Source organism: Meles meles, chromosome 12 (genome assembly GCF_922984935.1).
Source record: "Meles meles chromosome 12, mMelMel3.1 paternal haplotype, whole genome shotgun sequence".
NCBI lineage: Eukaryota > Metazoa > Chordata > Mammalia > Carnivora > Mustelidae > Meles > Meles meles.
The window spans coordinates 14,913,768-14,927,221 of NC_060077.1; the positions used below are offsets into that span (position 1 = coordinate 14,913,768).

At 41.9% G+C, this 13,454-nt stretch overlaps 1 protein-coding gene across 1 annotated transcript; it reads left to right on the forward strand.

Moving 5' to 3' along the window:
- Positions 1 to 3,313: 3,313 nt before the first annotated feature.
- TMED2 (transmembrane p24 trafficking protein 2) lies at positions 3,314 to 12,894 on the forward strand. The gene is made up of 4 exons (XM_046025773.1): positions 3,314 to 3,593; positions 5,639 to 5,831; positions 8,441 to 8,548; positions 11,371 to 12,894. Exons 1-4 carry the CDS (start codon positions 3,414 to 3,416, stop codon positions 11,493 to 11,495), a joined length of 606 nt encoding a protein of 201 aa, XP_045881729.1. The 5' UTR covers positions 3,314 to 3,413; the 3' UTR covers positions 11,496 to 12,894.
- The last annotated feature ends 560 nt before the right edge of the window (positions 12,895 to 13,454 follow it).

A 13,454-nucleotide genomic window follows, 5' to 3' on the forward strand; every position in this document is an offset into this window, starting at 1 on the left:
TTCCTGTGGGTGACCTGGCAAGTCCAGAGAGCCTGTCTTCGGATATTGAGATAATGTTGGAAGATGCTTCATGAGTAATTTATGAGAGTGGCGCTGTAAAGAAAAACCTGTGTGAGAAAGGAACTATGCCAGGCAGTTGACAGTGATTATTTGATGGTTCTGTGATTACAGTTACTGTTCCAATTTTTAGATAGCACAGTTGATTATATAATATAAAAAATTTCCAAAGGATGTCTAGTTGCATTTTTCGTCTGGCCATCACTGTGTTTTCCGACATTGGAGTTAACTGTATTTATTTATTTATTTTTAATTTTTTTTATTTTAAAAAGATTTTTATTTATTTATTTGACACAGAAGAGAGAGAGTGCACAAGCAGGGGGAGCAACAGAAGGAGAGGGAGAAGCATGTTCACCGCTGAGCAGGGAGCCTGATGTGGGACTTGATTCCAGGATCCTGGGCTCATGACCTGAGCTGAAGGCAGACACTTAGCCATCTGAGCCACCCAGGTGCCCAGTTAACTGTATTTAGATACAGCATCTGTACTCCAATTTGCCACAGACCTCCCCTCTCCCTATTGCCTTCAGCTGGTGCCATCTCTCATTCACATAAACTGCCTGATCCCTGAAAGCATTTGAATGTGGGTCCCCGATTTATATAATAAAATCCCCACAATATACGATTCAATGTGGTCCACCAAGATGATAAATGTCCAAGTTTTAAGTCCCTGATAAGCGGATTTAGAATATCGAATCAGTCTGAAAAGGGAAGTTAACATATTTAATTTCTGGGTAAAAACAGAATTGTTCTCGGCACTTTTCTATGGAGTTCAGTTGCTTGGGAAGTCCAAAGGACTGTTTCCATCAGATTATTTCAGCTTAATAGGAAGCTCTGAAGGTATTATAATCAGAAAGAAATTTAGTACAGGGAAACAGAAGCACGTAAGTGAGTTAGTGAGGGTGGAGAAACAGGCTTTAGGAACCTAGAGCGACACTACAGAACTGACCTGCCAGGAGAACCAGGGCCTTTGCCACAGTGCGGACAGTGGGGAATCAGGGGACTATTACAAGAACACTTGAATTCAGTAATACAGTGTCATGGCAAGGCAGTTTCCATCGTTGGAGCTGCGCACCTGTTTCTGGACACCTGAAGCAGGAAACTGGGCCACTACTGCCCCCTATTGCCTGTTGGTCTTTCAAGAAATAACGCCTCAAAAAAAAAAAAAAAAAAAAAAAAAGGAAAATCTCTCAAATCTGCAAAGCACCTTCAGATATACCGTGTCATCCGGACCTCATGATAACAAGCAAGGCACATGGGGTCATCATCCCCTCTTTACAGGTGAGGAGACTAAAACTCAAAGCTGATGGAATGTAACCGTAAGGTTACACGGCTTTGTGCAAAACTAGAGTAAACACCCAGGTCTCTTCATCCCCGGGCCAGGGCAATGAACTCAATTCACATGTCACGAGTGAGGTCTTTTGTGACCCTGTGGTAGGCTCTGAGAGCCCAGCATACAGATATCAAGGCTGGTGGTTCATGAGTGTCGTGGACTGGCAAATCACTGTATCTGCATCGAAAGCACAGAGCATGGGACCTGTATGTGGCAGAGGTATGTCTAGGGACATTCTCAAGAAGAAAAAAGAGGTGACATTTGAGTTGGGTTTTGAGGGATGAGTAGAAGTACATCTGGAAGCAAAATGCAGGAAACAGTCCTAGCAGCTGACAAGAGCTAAGGGGGCCTCGATGAGACAGCAGCGCTTTGGGGAGCTCAGAGAGTTCTAGTTTTGGAGGATTTGAACAAGGTAGAAAAATGTTTTTGTAGTAGAAGTATTATACACATACAGCAAAATAAGGTGCATCGGTCTTACGTATACATCTTTTTGGGTTAAAAAATAATATAATATGTAAACATGGTGAAGATGTTAAACTGTCTGAACATCCTGGGAGGTTCCCTTGTGCCCCTTCCCAGTCTATACACACCTCCATCCTTCTCTGGAGGTTTGTGGGGGATGAGGGTGTTTCCCAAGGGGTAAGTGCTTTCCCTGCTCAATACAGCTTGCCAGGTAACCAAACACTGTCCGATGACAGGCAGGTAAGTCATCCAATGGCCAGAGAATGGAGAAGGGGAGCTCATGGTCTGAAGGCATCTTCTGCCACTAGGACTCATGGTCAGGATTTCCTGGATTAGGATGGAAGGGGCTGGCATGGAAATTGACTTGAGGGTTTTTCCTGGAGGGGTAGGAGGCTTCTTTGAATCAGAGGATATAATTTCTTCCTTTAAGTGGGATGTGACAGCAAGCTCGTAGGTGGGTTTTTTGTTTCAATACCAGAAGTGGGGCGCCTGGCTGGCTCAGTCCATGGAGCATGGGACACTTGATCTCACAGTTATGAGTTCCAGCCCCACCTTGGGTAGGTAGAGTTTGCTTAAAAAATAAAATCTTAAGGGGCACATGGGTGATTCAGTCGGTTGAGGGGCTGCCTTCAGTTCAGGTTATTATCCCAGGGTTGTAGGATCCAGTCCCGCATTGGGCTCACTGCTCAGTAGTGAGTCTTTTTCTCTCTCTCCCTCTCCTTCTCTCTCACAAATAAATAAATTAAAAAAAAATCTTTAAAACAACAACAACAACTACAACGAAACAATTAGATGGTAATGATCCCGACGTCTTCTGGAGGGTTAACAAGCATCTGAACTGGATCAAACTGGTCGAAAACTGAAAAAGGGGAGACAAGTTTCAGGTTTGTTAGCGAAAATCTCAAAGCTATTGGTGTGAGACCCTGTTTCCTTTTATGTCTTTTTTTTTTTTTAAGAGTTTTGTTTTTGTTTTTGTTTTAATCTGAGAGCGCGACAAGGAGCTGGGGGAAACAGAGAAAGAAAATCTCAAACAGACTCCCTGCTGAGCGTGGAGCCCCACCCGGCTCTCGAACTCAGGACACTAAGATCGCGACCTGAGCAGAAATCAGGAGTCCCACACCTAAATGACTGAGCCACTCAGGCGCGCCTCTCCTTCTTCTTACTCCTATTGCTGCCTCCAGATCTTTCACCACCTCTTTGCACAGTCTTAGAGAGCTGCATTGGGCGCGGGAGGTTTTTTCATACCGCCGCTTTCTCCTCTGGTCCACGTGAAATTTAGGTTGCCCGGGAAAGGGGAGGGAGGTGGGGACAACGATGTTTGGCCCTTTAGAGCCACCGTCGAGGCTCAGGTTGGGCGGAGCCGCCATGTCCCTCGGCGGCCGCCGTGCGTCCGTTACGTGGCAGCTGCCGGAGCCCGCCAATCCACGGCGCCCGCATCAGCCCCCTCAGGTGGTGCAGCCGGAAGGGGCGGAGCGGAGGCGGTGGCGGCTGAGGAGGCAGCGGTGGCGGCGGCGGCGGCTCTGGAGGCCGCGGTCCCGGTCCTGGCTTCGGCCCCAGCCCCACCATGGTGACGCTCGCTGAGCTGCTGGTGCTCTTGGCCGCTCTTCTGGCCACGGCCTCGGGTTACTTCGTCAGCATCGACGCGCATGCCGAGGAGTGCTTCTTCGAGCGGGTCACCTCGGGCACCAAGATGGGCCTCATCTTCGAGGTGGCCGAGGGCGGCTTCCTGGACATCGACGTGGAGGTGCGGGCACGCTGCCCGGGGCCCAGACGGGGTCGCGGGGCCGTTCGGGGGTTGGCTGCGCTGGGGCCCGCGCGGGGCCTGCGGGGGCGCGGGGCGTGGAGGCCGCTGTCCGAGTGCTGGGAGGGGCCCGGGCCGCCGTCTGGCCCCCGCCTGGGCGACCCCCTAACGGCCTTTTCCCCCGCGGTCCGCCCGGGTTCCATCCCCCGGGATCCGGTCGTATACGGAGCCGTTGCTTAGCCGCCTTGGGTTGGCTTGAACGGCGGGATCCCCGTGGACCCTGTCGCCGAGCTTTGTCGGCCAGGCGCCGCGTGTCAGCTCGCAGCGCAGAAGGCACTTAAGTGTTGAGGTTAGTCGAGGGCAGGTCTGTATTGGGTCTGCAGCTACATTTCGTCGCGTGACGGATTAATGTTGGGGCCTGACGTGAGAACCTTAGAAAAAGTAAAGCGAAAGCTGTTGAAGGCTAGACGGGCATTTGTGTTGTGCTGTTCTTTATTTTTCAAAGAGCGAGCCTGAGCGTGTAACCCATTTTTTTTTTTTAAAGAGTTTATTTATTTGACAGAGATCACAAGTAGGCAGAGAGGCAGGCAGAGAGAGAGGTGAGGAGGCAGGCAGAGAGAGAGGTGAGGTCTCCCCGCCAAGCAGAGAGCCCCATGCAAGGCTTGATCCCAGCACCCTGGGATCCTGACCTGAGACCAAGGTGGAGGCTTTAACCCACTGAGCCACCCAGGCACCCCGTGTGTAACCTATTTTTATGCAAACCTCCAGATACCTCCTGGAGCCATCACTGACTAGGGGAAAGGTGGGCTAGGATCATTCAGTTTAGGGATAATGATTGCATCTGAAGAATCTGGAGAAAACAGGACATTGTTCAAAGAAAGCTGCAGCCCCTAAATTTCCTTGTCTTTTTTTTAAGCCGAAAGAGTGACTAGCTTTTATTTTTCTTTCTTTTAGGAAACTGGAGGTAATTAATACTTAAATTCACTGTTAACATGATTAATTGAGTTCAGGAGTTTTCCTTTTGACAGTGGACAGTGGAGTTGGGCACCAATTACACAGTCTGCATGAAACCCAGAGATAAGGGGATAATGGAAGGAGGGACTGCTAAAATTAGTTAAGACTTCAGAGATCAGCTCTTCCAGTCTCCCAAGTTCTGCAGGTGACAGACCTTGTAAGAGGAACTAAGTTAGTTAACCAGGGCCTAACAGCTGATTTTTAGCAGATGGCTGAGAACATGGGTCTCTTAGTTTCCAGTCTGGTCTTTTTTCTCAAGCCTTCTGGCATCTCAGATTCCTTCACTGGTTTGCAGCAATCAGTTAGGAAAACCCAAAAGTGTAACTTGCTCAAATTTCTTAGTTTTATTTTTTATTAAAGATTTTATTTATTTATAGGCAGAGGAGGAGGGAAAGCAGGCTCCCTGCTGAGCAGAGAGCCCGATGTGGGGCTCCATCCCAGGACCCTGAGATCATGACCCAAGCCGAAGGCAGAGGCTCTAATGCACTGAGCCACCCAGGCACCCCTCAAATTTCTTAGTTTTAAGCATTTAAAAAAATTTTTTTTAAAAGATTTTATTTGACAGACAGAGATCACAAGGAGGCAGAGAGGCAGATAGAGAGGGAGAAGCAGACTCCCCGCTGAGCAGAGAGCCCGATGTGGGGCTCGATCCCAGGACCCTGAGATCATGACCTGAGCCGAAGGCTGAGGCTTTAACCTACTGAGCCACCCAGGCGCCCCTTTTTTCATGTTTTGATATTAATAGCGTGCATGTGTGTTGGTGATAGAAGTCCAGTTGGAGACATGTGTAAGGTACTGTTTCTGAGGGATTCGTGTTTAAGTGGGACAAAGGAAGCGTGTCCGGATTGAAGTAGGTCCTGGAGAGTCATCTAGTGCAGCCTTGTTTTGTAAGCAGGAGAACTGCAGCCCAAAGAGGTTACTGTCATTAAGTGACAACCACATTTTCTTAGCGAATATTCTACTGCCAATAGACTGTACCTACGAACAGTATGATTTAAAATCTTCTGTGATGTGTATTTCTTTCCTGCCTCCAGATTACAGGGCCCGATAATAAAGGGATTTATAAAGGAGACCGAGAGTCCAGTGGGAAATACACATTTGCTGCTCACATGGATGGAACGTACAAGTTTTGTTTCAGCAATAGGATGTCTACCATGACTCCAAAGATAGTGATGTTCACCATTGATATCGGGGAGGCTCCCAAAGGACAGGACATGGAAACAGAAGGTGAGATGAACATTCAGATTTATATCCTGTTTCAGGAATTAATGTTCTGTACATTGTTACTCATCTTGAATGGAATATTTATATATTTTGAATTCTTATACTAAGTTCGTTAACTGTGTTTAAAAACTTTTGTGATATATTTTATTTCTCCAGGACTCCAAATTAACAAAAATAAGTTTCTAGAAATTTGTATTTATTTTGGTTCTTTAGAATTGCCTCTTCTGGCAACTTTTCATAGTCAGTCTGTGCTTTTGTAAGCATGTAGATTATGTGTGTTTTAGGTGGTTTGTTGTGTTGATTTGCTAATCCTGGTATATCCATCATTGTTTGCTCATTTATACATGACTGGTTGGATTAAACCTAGTTGTTTTATTTCTGTGTGTTTATATCTTACACTTTTCTTTAGGTGGTGGAGATACCTGGGATGGTAGGTGGATTGCTTTTTGACAGCATCCTGTCTTGCATATTTTTCTTTGCTGCTAATTTCTGCTTTGCTTTCCTTTCTAACCTCGGTTTGTTAGCATGAGAGTGTTTTTTCTCTTAATTAAAAAAAGACCCCTACAACTAACTAGAGTTTTAGAGCGGTTGTTTTTATTTGGCTGACGGGAAGTATAGTTAGGTCATTTTAAATAAATGGCCCTAGAAATACAGTGATTGGCATCTTAGTAACATACTTTGTTTCTTTAAAATGAGTGCTGAGGGTGGAAAGATTCAGCTGTAATTGGAGAGATAAAAGTCTTGAACATAGCTAATAGCAACTAGTGTTCACTTTGTACGAAGTATTTTGGTGGCTTTTTACCGTCATTGAAGTTTTGTAACTTGAAACTTGGTTGGATGTGAAATGCAGTTCTAGAAGCTATGTCTGGAGATGGTGACAGAAGCTTTTTCAACCATATGTTATAATTCAATTAATTTTTATTTCTTCACTGACCAACAGTAAACCTTGAGTCTAGTCTTCTGGATAAATTGTTTACCAAGAACCAGCACATTTGAATTCCGGCAGTGGGCAGAAGGCAGGGGTTGTACAGTGAACGTCAGGAACTAGCAGTTCAACACATTTCCTAGCATTAACATTTGTCCTAGATATTAAGCAGTTACTAGAGTACTTATATCATAAAGAAGTATTTCTTAGGTTTGAAATCTTAGAATTTAGAGAATCCTACTATTTAGTAATTCCTGTACTTGTTTTTTGGGGCCATTTAGAGTATAGGACTTGGCTAACTTAAGGAGAATTCGGAGTTTTCAAGGGGTTTGTGCTTGTTTATTTTCTGGAAATTAGTCCTTTCTAAATAGTTAGAAAATGTTGGGTGATGAATGTGACTCTTGAGTTATTCTTAAACCTTTAATACCTAAAATTCTTGCTTTTGTTTGCTAAGGTCAGTGAATGGAAGCTCTGAAATCAAACCCTGTTCTAAAGCAATGGTCAAGTGAGGACAGTATTTGCCCCCCAAAGAACATTTGACAATATCTGGAGACTTTTTTTTTTTTTTTTTTTTTTAAGTAGGCTCCATGCCCATTGTGGGGCTTGAACTCACGACCTTGAGATCAAGGGTTGCATTCTCTACTGACTAATCCATCCAGGCGCCCCTATCAGGAGACATTTTTTATTCTCATGGCCGGATGGAAGATCCTAAAATGTACTGGCCGGCCCCCCACAACGAAGAATTATCTGGTCGAAAATGTCAACAACGCTGTTCCCTGAGAAACCCAGCTCCCAAGGTTTCATGTCGTGCTTGGGGTTTCCCAGATGAAACTAGTGAGGGATGATTTGAGATTTGAGATTCTACCTAACTACCTTAACATGGGTAGGGGTCCTCTGTTGGGAATCTTCCCTATTGGTAGATATTTTTTTCCTAACTCCGTGTTCGTTGTCATAACATAGCCCTGTCTAGAAGCCTACACTTACCCTTCAGAACCCTTAGTCCGCCTTGTATTCATTTTTGGCAAAAGAGAATACCTGATTTTAAACATTGTGCAACCAAGAGCTTGTCTTTTCACTTATGATGCCTGCCATTCCCCACTGTAGTGAAATTATTGCTGTGGTTTCCATAGAGGAATGTTTGAATTTTGGTGTGGATTTTTTCAAGAATGTCTTGGGTTTTTGTCTGGTCAGCTTCATTGAGATTAAGTCTGTTTTGAGGCTGCATTTATATTAACATTAGAGTTATATGATTCTAAAGCATAGGTTTTGATTTTAGTTAAATATTGTTATTTATAGGATTATTATTAGGAATTTTGTTTTATAGTTTGTGTTCTTTTTTTTTCCTCCTCATTTTTTTTTCTTTTCCAATTAGTTAATATAGTGAGCTTAGCAGTAATTCATTAGAGGAAATTTCTTAGGGTGAATTGTTTTCCTTTTGTTAGTAAGCATTATTTAGTATGTTTCCCACCCTGAAAGAGCTTTTTGTTCTGGGAATGGACATTTAAAAAAATGCTTTGAGAATTATATTGTCATCAGTAGTCCAGCATGACGTCTGAGCCATTTCGAAACAGCTTCTAAACAGAGTATGCCTTCTCTGAGGAGTATTTTGAGGAATATTGCCTTATGCGTATTTTTTCAAAAGGAGATTGCCAAATGTGTGCTAATCTGTTTTTATATTTTTCCGTAGCTCACCAGAACAAGCTAGAAGAAATGATTAATGAGCTGGCAGTGGCGATGACAGCTGTAAAGCATGAACAGGAGTACATGGAAGTTCGGGAGAGAATACACAGAGCAAGTAAGTTCATGCTGGAACTTCGCAGTGGTGTCTGGTGGCCAGAAAGTCCTGAAGGCTATTACCCAGCAGCTTGCTGGGATTTTCCTCATTTGGGTATTTTATAAATATTATCATAGTAAAGCATTGACTTGAAAAAGCAACTATGCAGAGATATTTTTTGAGTACGTGTTTGTAGAGCTTTGTACCAGACTGGTTTTTTATTGGGATATTCATTCTAAACTGAAAAATGCTGTTAGGATTTAGTATGCGGTTTTAGGAGTTTTTTTTTTTTAAATCTCTGGTCCGCTGAGGAGTAAAACCAATAGTTTTCCCAAAGCAGAAAGGAAAAATAGAAAGTGGTTGGTTTTTAATCACATAGTCGACATTTTTGTGCCAATGTATAATATTATATGCTGAAATTTTAGCTTTTTTTCCTAAAGTGTAAGGTTTAGGCTAGTTAAAGTAGAGAGCACTAAAACATGAATCCAAGCATTCACCAGGAAGCTCAGCTTGGATTCGTGGGTTTGTAAACTAGGAACATGGAATGTATTTATCTGTGGAAACAGTGATGACTAGAATCCCATGTTAGGTTGCAAAAGCCTGTCTGGCCCATGATACAGCCGTATTATACCTTTGCACATAAAATTGAGAGGTACCATATGGATGCCCGGACCAGATACCATATTTTAGATCCAGGTCTGCTCCTGTGGTTCAGTGTTTTTCATCCTCCAAATAGTTCTTGGGGCTAGATCTCATGGGAGCAAGCTCGTCTGCAAGTGCAAAGTGGTTGAAGTCAGGAGTCTCTGGTCCGAGTTTGGGGTAGAGCGAGAGAAGAGTGACTCCAGAGAGAGAGAGGCATAGGCTGAACCTCTTCAGGATGTGGTTTTTGTTCTCCCTACTCTCTTACATCTCTTGCCATGGATGGAAATGAACCTTTAGGACCTAGAGCATGCACCTAGCCTTTCGGTGGGAGACTAATGAGTAGACACAACAGACTGGAGAAGTAAGAGCCCCTGTCCTCACTTTCTGGGGGGGAGTGGGGTGTGAGGTGGACCACCGCTTGTATACACGCACTCCCGCCTCTTCCGCTATGGTTCCTTCTCCTCTTTGCCTCCACTGGTACTCTGTTTACCCTCTGGGATCGACACCTCCTCTCCTCACCCGGCAGAAACCCATCTGTTGATTACCTTGCTCTCCACTGGGGCCCAGCACATTCTGGGGTGAGAAGGGCACTGAGCAGAGTCTGAAGGCCAAAAGCTTCTGCTTTTCGTTTTAATCAGTTCAGACCAGATGGCTTTAAAGGTATAGGAGGTTCTTGGGAGCACAGCAGTTGGAGGAAGACCTGTCTTCCGGTCTGTGGGGGCATCTAGCCTTACTCTTGCGCTTAATTTGAGTGGAGATGCTCTGTATTTGTTTCACAGACAAATAGAATTTTAGGCTTTCTGTTTATTTTTGCAAATCAGATATTTCTCACAGTGTTTTTTGCATATCTGCCTACAGCACTTATCCCTTAGGGTTGAACATAATGAGACATTTTTTTCTTCCGTTATCTCCAGTGTTGTACTATACTTTACTTTTAGATGTGGCTAATGTGTGAATAGTGTGAGGACAGTGTCTTATACACACACTTTTCCAGGTAAAGTGAAGAGAGATAAATATTTCTTTTTACATGATGGCTTAATATTTTGAAGTGTTTACTTGGCCATTCCCCTCTCCAGACACAAATCTTAAGTGCTAGTCCTTCACAGTTAATGCTAGATATTGGTTACTAAGTTTTCAGCGGAAGTAAACTTCATGCCATGGAATTAGTACTAAAAATTTCAGCTTTGGTGTTTTTGAGGGTTCTAATTAGTAATATTCTTGGGCATGTATCTCTTCTTATTCTGGGAAAAAAGCCACATTTTTTGTTAACTGTAAGTTTTATTTTTGGGGGGTTAATTGCTTTTCACTTCTTTTTGAGTGATTATTAATCTAGTAGCCATTATAATCTAGTTAATGTTCTACAAATGATATATATCTAAAAAATGGCACTCACTTATTCATCTGATTAATATTGTTATTATATTGCTGATTTATAATTGTTTTTAAAATTGGCCATTTGTAGAAAAATCAAACTGCCTAGTAATTTTAAAAAGTAAAGGCTGTAGATTTGATCAGAAATTTGAAAGAATGTGACATAGATTGAGCAGAATAAATTTAATAAAGAGTGGTCTTGGCTCTTGTTTTAAGGATCAGACCCTTAGCTTAAGAGTGGGATAGATCATGGACTGGTTCCAGTTTTTCATAATTGCCAGTATTGGTTCATGAAACTGAGAAACCTTTAGTTAGAACAGCTGTCAGATACATAGTAGGTGCTCGGTATTTGTTGAATACATGTTTAAGGAAAAAGCCACTTAGATTGACACATTTTGACTAGGTAGGTAGTGCTTTAGGGTAACTGTGATCTTGAAATAATCTGTATTTTTTTTTCAAGTCTGTTTTCTGATTCAGCAAAAAAGATTATAATATAGGAATATTTTAACATGAAGGAGAAAGGAGTTCATATTGGGTTTTAACCCTAGAGGTTGAAGTCACTTGGGCAAGTCACTTTTCCTCTCTGCTCTCCATACACAAACAGAGCAGACTTGACCATATCCCGTGAATCTTTAAGGTCCCGTTTAAAGCTAAAATTTTCTGCTGCTGAGTTTGTTGAGTTGCTTGGGGACAAAAGACAAAAAGTATTTAGAGTACTGTGAATGATGTGAAAATACGACTTTCTTAGAGTAAAGACTAGGATGACTCATGATGCTTATGCCTTTTGTTGTTGTTGTTGTTAAATTTTGTCTTTTTGTCTGTCCTCACAGTCAATGACAACACAAACAGCAGAGTGGTCCTTTGGTCCTTCTTTGAAGCTCTTGTTCTAGTTGCCATGACATTGGGACAGATCTACTACCTGAAGAGATTTTTTGAAGTCCGGAGGGTGGTTTAAAAAGCCTTTTCCTGATGATCTCAAAATCATAATTCACTGTTTACCAAACATCTTGGTGATAATAATGTCATTAGTTTCTACATTTTTATTTTTGAAACTGTACATTCACAGCTTATGTTTCTTTGTGATTAATAGATATTGGGGGAAAACACCTTTTTAGGAAAGTCAGAGTGAAAATTTGACACTTGATTGGCATAATTTCTTATTTGAATTCTGCCTCTATTATCCAGGTCTGTCAGAACTCCCCAACACTATAAATGAAACACAGGCATATAGTCCTGATTACATCTTCTTTCCACGTGTTTTCATGAAGTGCAGTTCAGAAAAATACTTCATGGATAGTACTTCACTTAAATGACTGCATTCTTTGGATCTCTTATCCTGCAGTTCAAATCATTAAAGATTCTTTTTGTTGAGTCCTTATGAGAAACAACTGTCTGAATCTCAACATTTTCTACCCAGCCTACTGGCAGAGCTCTGACTGGAGTGTGACCAGGTTGGTTCTTTGATACTTGTCTATCTTGTTTTTGCTTTAAAGATTAGACTTAACCACGTTCCCCCCCTAAATTTGTGTTTTGAATCTTAGGACTCAATCACCTCCAATTAAATTGATGACACAAGCAGCTAATAACCATTTTTTGGTTTCTGCCTAACTTTGCAAGCAGTCTCTACTAAAGCCAGTTCTCTGGGTGTTGCAGCCAATGGTAGCTCTTTTCTTTCTGTGCTGGTACATCCACTTTCTCCGCTCTTGGCATGTAGGAAGTGTACATTCATATAATTGGAAACATCTGGATTTCTGATGCCAAAGGGTTAAAGCCTCTTCGATTTCATTGCAGTGATATACAGCCACTATTTTATTTTTGATCAGTGGCATTTTTGCCACTGTTTAATTAGGGTACTGGACAGCACTGTCAGTACTAGGATTTTGTTTTTGTTTTTCTTGGATCTTTTTTGGCACATGTGAATTTTGTTTTGTATAAAATGAAATGACTTTCTTTTGGTCTCTGATGATGGGTTTAAAATTAAAGGAGCATCTGGTCATGGTGTGGGGGTGATCCAGGATTATGTTGTGACTGATGTATATTAGTTACTTGTACATTTTTTTTGGATCTTTGCAAGGGGAAAGCTACAAGTAACGAGTTTTCTATAATTAATTTAAATTTGTTACAGGTTTTCATGTTCAGGATAAACAATTTTTCAACCTTTGGTGAAAATACTTGCAACAGTTTAAGGTGACTGTATTTTACCTTAAGACAACAGTTGCAATGCCAATTTTTTTTTTTTTTTGGGTGTGTGTGAAAACACTTCAAAATTGAATTAAAAGATGTACATTTAAAATTGGTTGTGTATCTAATCTGCCCCAGGTTCAGTAAATAAACAATTCTTTTTAAAAACAGTATTTTGTGTTTCATATTAATGATTAATTTGTTAAATATCAACTTTCTATTCATATTTGAAATGAGACATGTCCGTGTTTTCTGAGTTACTAATGCCTGTTATAGATGTCTGTCACCTTGTATGTCTGTAAACTTGAGGATAGTGAGTAGGAACCCATTAGTTTAACCAATTTAGTTTAAAACCAATATTAGTTTTCCTTGTGTGGTTTCTTTTGGTGATTCATTGTTAATATCTTAAGGTTTTTTGTTTTTTTTTTCATTTGGAAAAAAAAGTTGAGTTATTTTAACTCAGCTGCCTGGTTTATTGGATGTGGGAAACAAGTTTAGGAGGGATTCAGTGATTTGTGCAAGGCCCTCAGATGAAGCCTGGTGGAATCAGAAATGAGATCTCCGCTTTTAGAAATTGTTGCTCTTCCTCTGTTACACTAAGTGCCTGTTAGTAATAAGCTACCATTTGTTGGACATTGTGGAATGTCCTGGCACTATGCTAAGTGCTATAGGCAGTCTGTTTAATTTATTCCTCAAAACAGCCCTTAACCTTGGGTGCTATTATAATCCTCCT

Coding starts and splice junctions, on each gene's coding strand:
- TMED2 (XM_046025773.1), top strand. CDS start 3,414: ATGGTGACGCTCGCTGAGCTGCTGGTGCTCTTGGCCGCTCTTCTGGCC. Junction 5,832..8,440: donor ACAGGACATGGAAACAGAAG/GTGAGATGAACA, acceptor ATTTTTCCGTAG/CTCACCAGAACAAGCTAGAA. Junction 8,549..11,370: donor GGAGAGAATACACAGAGCAA/GTAAGTTCATGC, acceptor CTGTCCTCACAG/TCAATGACAACACAAACAGC.